This window comes from Drosophila busckii, chromosome X (assembly GCF_011750605.1).
Source record: "Drosophila busckii strain San Diego stock center, stock number 13000-0081.31 chromosome X, ASM1175060v1, whole genome shotgun sequence".
NCBI classification, from domain to species: domain Eukaryota; kingdom Metazoa; phylum Arthropoda; class Insecta; order Diptera; family Drosophilidae; genus Drosophila; species Drosophila busckii.
Genome location: NC_046608.1, coordinates 12970377 through 12975010, shown reverse-complemented (window position 1 = coordinate 12975010; position 4634 = coordinate 12970377). Strand labels below are relative to the sequence as shown.

The following is a 4634-nucleotide window of genomic DNA, read 5'->3' as shown; positions in this document are numbered from 1 at the left end:
TGGACGGCAAGTTGGACGACAGGCTGTGGTCTTTGGACGACATGTTGTGGTCGTTGGACGGCAAGTTGGACGACATTTTGTAGTCGATGGACGACAAGTTTTGGCCGTCGAACGGCAAGTTGTCTTAGTTGTTGGACATTTAGTCCTTGTCGTCAGACAAGTTGTCGTTGTTGTTGGACATTTAGCCCTTGTCGTCGGGCAAGTTGTCGTCGGGCAAGTTGTCGTCGGACAAGTCGTCGTCGGACATGTCGTCGTCGGACAAGTCGTCGTCGTTGGTGGACAACCACATCCAGGGGTAATCAAAACCAGTAAAGGTCCTAGGCTTAAAGCAAGTACTAATGCAAATACGCGCATTGTTCTGCTATAAAAATATTTTACTTCTGTCTTATTTCGCATTCGTATCTCTTTTATATAAGCCCCGAGACCAGTGGGTCGTGAAATGGAAAATGTTCTACAGATCAATAAAGTCTGTTTTCAATTTTTGGCGATGATCAACAACAACAGTTGTTGAGATAAAAATATCATTGTTTTTGTCAATCAATAAATTGAAGCTGTTTTTAACAAAAAATGGAATAATAATGTCACTGATCTCAAGTTATGTTGATACTGGAGAAGCTTTCTATAATAAAGCTCGCTGTTGAAAATTTAAGTAAAGATAGAAATGATAATGATTAATCACAGTAAGGTGGAAAAGAAATGCACAGCAAACAATTTGTGTATCTATCTCAGACTTTAAGTTAATACAACCGATTTATGCTAATAAATTAAAAAAGGGATACCCTACCATTAAATTACAAAGCTCTTAATATAGTTAAAAGACTAGATATGCTGATAAACGACCAATCTATTTGATATTATTAACGAAGCGCAATCAAAACTTTCAAGAGTAATCAACAGCTGAACAAATTAAAAAGTTGTCTGTCCTAGCATTTTTTTGGACGTGGTGGTAGTGGCGGTGGTGCAATAGGTCCTCTGGGTGGATAAAATATTGGTCCTTTTGGTGGCGGCAGCACAACTATTGGTCCTCTTGGTTGTGGATAATATATTGGTCCATTGGGTGGGCAAGGTGGGGTTTTGATGGTGGGTTTGGGTTTGCTTGGCGTTGGCTTGGGTGCTGCCTTCTTGGTTGGATTTTTTCTTGTTGTTGTTGGCCTTGTTGTTCGTTTGTGTGGTGCCTGGCTTGTTTTACATGAGGGATGCCTAGTAGTTGGCTTGGGTGGTGCTTTGGTTGCTTGCCTTGTTGTTGGCTTGGGTGGTGCTTTGGTTGGTTGCCTTGTTGAAGGTTTGGGTGGAGCCTTGGTTGGGTGACATGGTTGCCTTGTGGTTGGCTTGGGTGGTGCCTTGGTTGGGTGACATGGTTGCCTTGTGGTTGACTTGGTTGCTGTTGTAGTTGAAGATCGAGTTGTTTGTCGAGTAGTTGAGGTTGCTCTGGTTGTTGACGTTCTAGTTGTAGAAGGTGTGGTTTTGGTTGTTGATGTACAAGGTGGTGTTTGGGTAGTTCTTGTTGTCGTTCTTGTTGTAGAAGGTGTTGTTGCTCTGGTAGTTGTTGTCGAAGAAGTTGTTGGGGTGGTTGATGTACAAGGTGGAGTTTGGGTAGTTGTTGTTGTCGTTCTTGTTGTAGAAGGTGTTGTTGGTGTGGTTGATGTACAAGGTGGTGTTTGGGTAGTTGTCGTTCTTGTTGTACAAGGTGTTGTTGGAGTGGTTGATGTACAGGGGGGTGTTTGAGTAGTTGTTGTTGTCGTTGTTGATGATGATGATGATGTTGTTGATGCTGAGGTTGTTGGTTTAATCGTTATACACGTTGGCGTTGTCGTAGGACAGCCACAACCATACGTAGCCGCAATCGAATGCGGCCCCAAGGTAAGGGCAAGACAGCCAATAAACCAAAGAAGACGCATTGTGCTGTCTCGAGAGCTCTTGATGTTGTAATGATAGCAAGTGCAATGCTTATATATAGAGCAAGCCAGCAAGCAGTTGAAGAGGGGCAATGAATTGCATTTGAGTGGGGAGGGAGAGGGCAAACGCACACGAGCTCTTGTTACAGGTCAGAGGGTTCTAAAATAATTAACTACCAGTTGGGTCTAGGGCCATTGACGATACGCAGCACTTGAAGCGCAAATATTTGCAATCGCTAAGCCAAGTATGTTGCCAATTTTGGCTATCAAAAGTTTGTTTAACGGCAGATGGCAGGCCATAAATAAAACTTGTTGAGCAATTGCAATTACCATATAGAGAGCATTACAGTTTAGTAAAAGTTCAAGCCATATTTATAGATTGTGCCTCACTTATCGACGTGACAGATTCAATTCTGTGACCTTCATATTCGTCATTTGTATCTATTCTTAGCCAAAAATTTGCACAGCTTAAAATTGCTGCTTAGCGCACACTTATATTGGCAGTTGCTTTTGACGTCATCAAATCTCTTATCTTAAGACAATTATGCAGCGCTCAAGTTGAGTAAATAATTAGATGGCTAGCTACTATATAAGCCGCAACAATCTGAGCTTCAATATCAAACCATCTAAGCAGCTAATTCCAGTATGAAGTTCACTTTGCTTTTGGCCTGCATTTGCTTATGGGCAACATTGAGCGTTGCTCAGTTAACAAGTGATGATTACAACGATTTGGCAGACTGTACTGGCAACAATCTGAACACCGGAACAGGCACGGTGACAACCAATACGAATAGAGCGAACAGAGTGGGCGGCGGCAACGCCAACAACAATCGCAACGCAAATAATAGGCAGAGGCGTGCTGGAGGAGTCAACAATCGCCGCAATAACCGCAACAATGGCAGAGTCGCTGCAAATGCGAACAGGCGTTCTGGAGCTCAACAATCTGGCAATGCCAGACGACGCGGTTAGGTTGACCAAGGAAACCGCAGACCACGCTCTAAGTGCATTTATTGCAGTTGTGCTCTGGCATTTGCAAAATAAATATATAACATTGTGAAAAAAAAAAAACAAGTCAATGCTTTGATTGATTTGCTTAAATTACGTATACGCCACATAGCGCCACATAAAAAAAAGTCAGCGAGGAAGTTTGAATTATTTGGTCATTTCAAAAATCAATAAATTATATTTCAATGGTACTCTAAAAACTTGAAAGTTATCTTAGCAATTTTATAAGATTTATTATTTGGCTTGCAGTTTAAACTTAAATTCTGTATTTAAGTTAAGTCAAATCAGAACCTTTGAAGCCAATTGAAGCAACAAATCGTTTACAAACTCCAGAGCTTATTTTCTATTGCCATCATAATCACAGCTGAGTGAGTGGGTGTTACTTTGAATAAATATAATAATTCTATTTTGGGCATTTGTTTTGCCCTATTTATTTGGCCTGAGAGCGCCCCACTGTGCGACAGTCACCTGTCATTGAGCTGAGTGGCGTGTACAATGTGTAAAAAGAATAAAGAGCAGTGTGCTGCTGTCAGTTGTTGGGGCAAGGTAAAGCCAAGTGCGCAGCTAAGTAGACAAGTCAAAATTGAAGCATTTCAATTATTGTAGCAACCAAATTTATGCTATGATAAATAGTGAATATAAAATATATAAAGCAAGCCTTTAAATATGTTTTAAGCTGAGTGTATAAATACATAAGTAAATATATTCGTGAGCTTGTATTTCTCAAAAAAATATTCCATTATCTATTGTTCTTTGGCGGGCAACAAATATTTTCGTTGGTCGTTGGCACAACTTGAGTAAACAAATAGCGACTCAATATACAAATGGAATTGGTTTTGATGATGCTAGAACACTATATAAGGGGGCAACAGTTGTCGCAGCTTAAATAAAGTAGCTCTGACGTCTCGAATCAAAGCCCACACAATGAAGTTCAATACGCGTTTCTTGCTCTTGGCCTGTCTCTGCCTGAGCTTGTCCTTGTCCCTGGCAGCGGCAGAGTCAGCTGAGGATTACGACGAGTCTGAATTGGATGCCAGCAATGGACAAGATACTGATGGCGGCGACGGCAACGCATCAGCCGTAGACGGAGATGGTGATGATGCAGCTGGAGGTGAAGAGGAGGAAGATGACGATACAACTTTAGCGCCCACCACTAGAAGAACCACACGCCGTGCAAATCGCCGCCCCGCACGCAGGCCAATCCGTAGACAAAACAACAACAACAACAGGCGCATGAATAACAGACGCATGAATAATAGACGCATGAACAACAGGCGTATGAACAATAGACGCGTTGCTGGTCTAAGAAATAGAAACCAACGCGGTTAAGCCCTGAAGTGACTTTTAAATTTGCATAGCAAGTGTTCTACTTAATGTAATGTGAAAAATAAATTACTGAAATGTATGAAATGTTTCAAAAATATTAACAATGGAAAATTCAGCATAAACATCTTTTTTTAAAGTTATTATTTTTTTTTATGTTTTTTTTTAATTACCGAACAATTAAACAGGCTATTGAGCTTAGAAGTAAAATTACAATTTTTGAAGATGTCAAAATCAAGATCTGACTGCACGGCAAGCACCTCGTCACCTTTACCAATAATAACAATCTTTATTAACCAAGATAGTGTCCTTAATAAAGCCCCGAGATCGAGTCTACCTTACTTTCATCTGAATGTAATGTAAAAACAATCGAACAGTCTAATGTGTTCCTTCCAAGATAAAAGACTACTC

The 4634-nt window shown here is 40.7% G+C and overlaps 2 protein-coding genes across 2 annotated transcripts; one reads left to right on the top strand and one right to left on the bottom strand.

The window, feature by feature from the left end:
• Nucleotides 1-826: 826 nt before the first annotated feature.
• Nucleotides 827-1931, bottom strand: LOC108606234 (salivary glue protein Sgs-3-like). Its single transcript, XM_017996166.1, has 2 exons — nt 1559-1931; nt 827-1528 (listed from the first exon to the last, which is right to left on the bottom strand). Exons 1-2 carry the CDS (start codon nt 1896-1898, stop codon nt 924-926), a joined length of 945 nt encoding a protein of 314 aa, XP_017851655.1. The 5' UTR covers nt 1899-1931; the 3' UTR covers nt 827-923.
• A 1893-nt stretch (nt 1932-3824) lies between these two features.
• Nucleotides 3825-4229, top strand: LOC117134918 (pre-intermoult gene 1 protein). The gene has a single exon (XM_033294414.1). It carries the CDS (start codon nt 3825-3827, stop codon nt 4227-4229), a length of 405 nt encoding a protein of 134 aa, XP_033150305.1.
• Nucleotides 4230-4634: the final 405 nt, after the last annotated feature.

Excerpts from the sequence above, each read along its gene's own strand:
- LOC108606234 (XM_017996166.1), bottom strand. The coding sequence starts at position 1,898 with ATGCGTCTTCTTTGGTTTATTGGCTGTCTTGCCCTTACCTTGGGGCCG. Across the intron at positions 1,529-1,558 it reads TACATCAACCACCCCAACAA|CACCTTCTACAACAAGAACG; the intron begins CTTCTTCGACAA and ends CCAGAGCAACAA.
- LOC117134918 (XM_033294414.1), top strand. The coding sequence starts at position 3,825 with ATGAAGTTCAATACGCGTTTCTTGCTCTTGGCCTGTCTCTGCCTGAGC.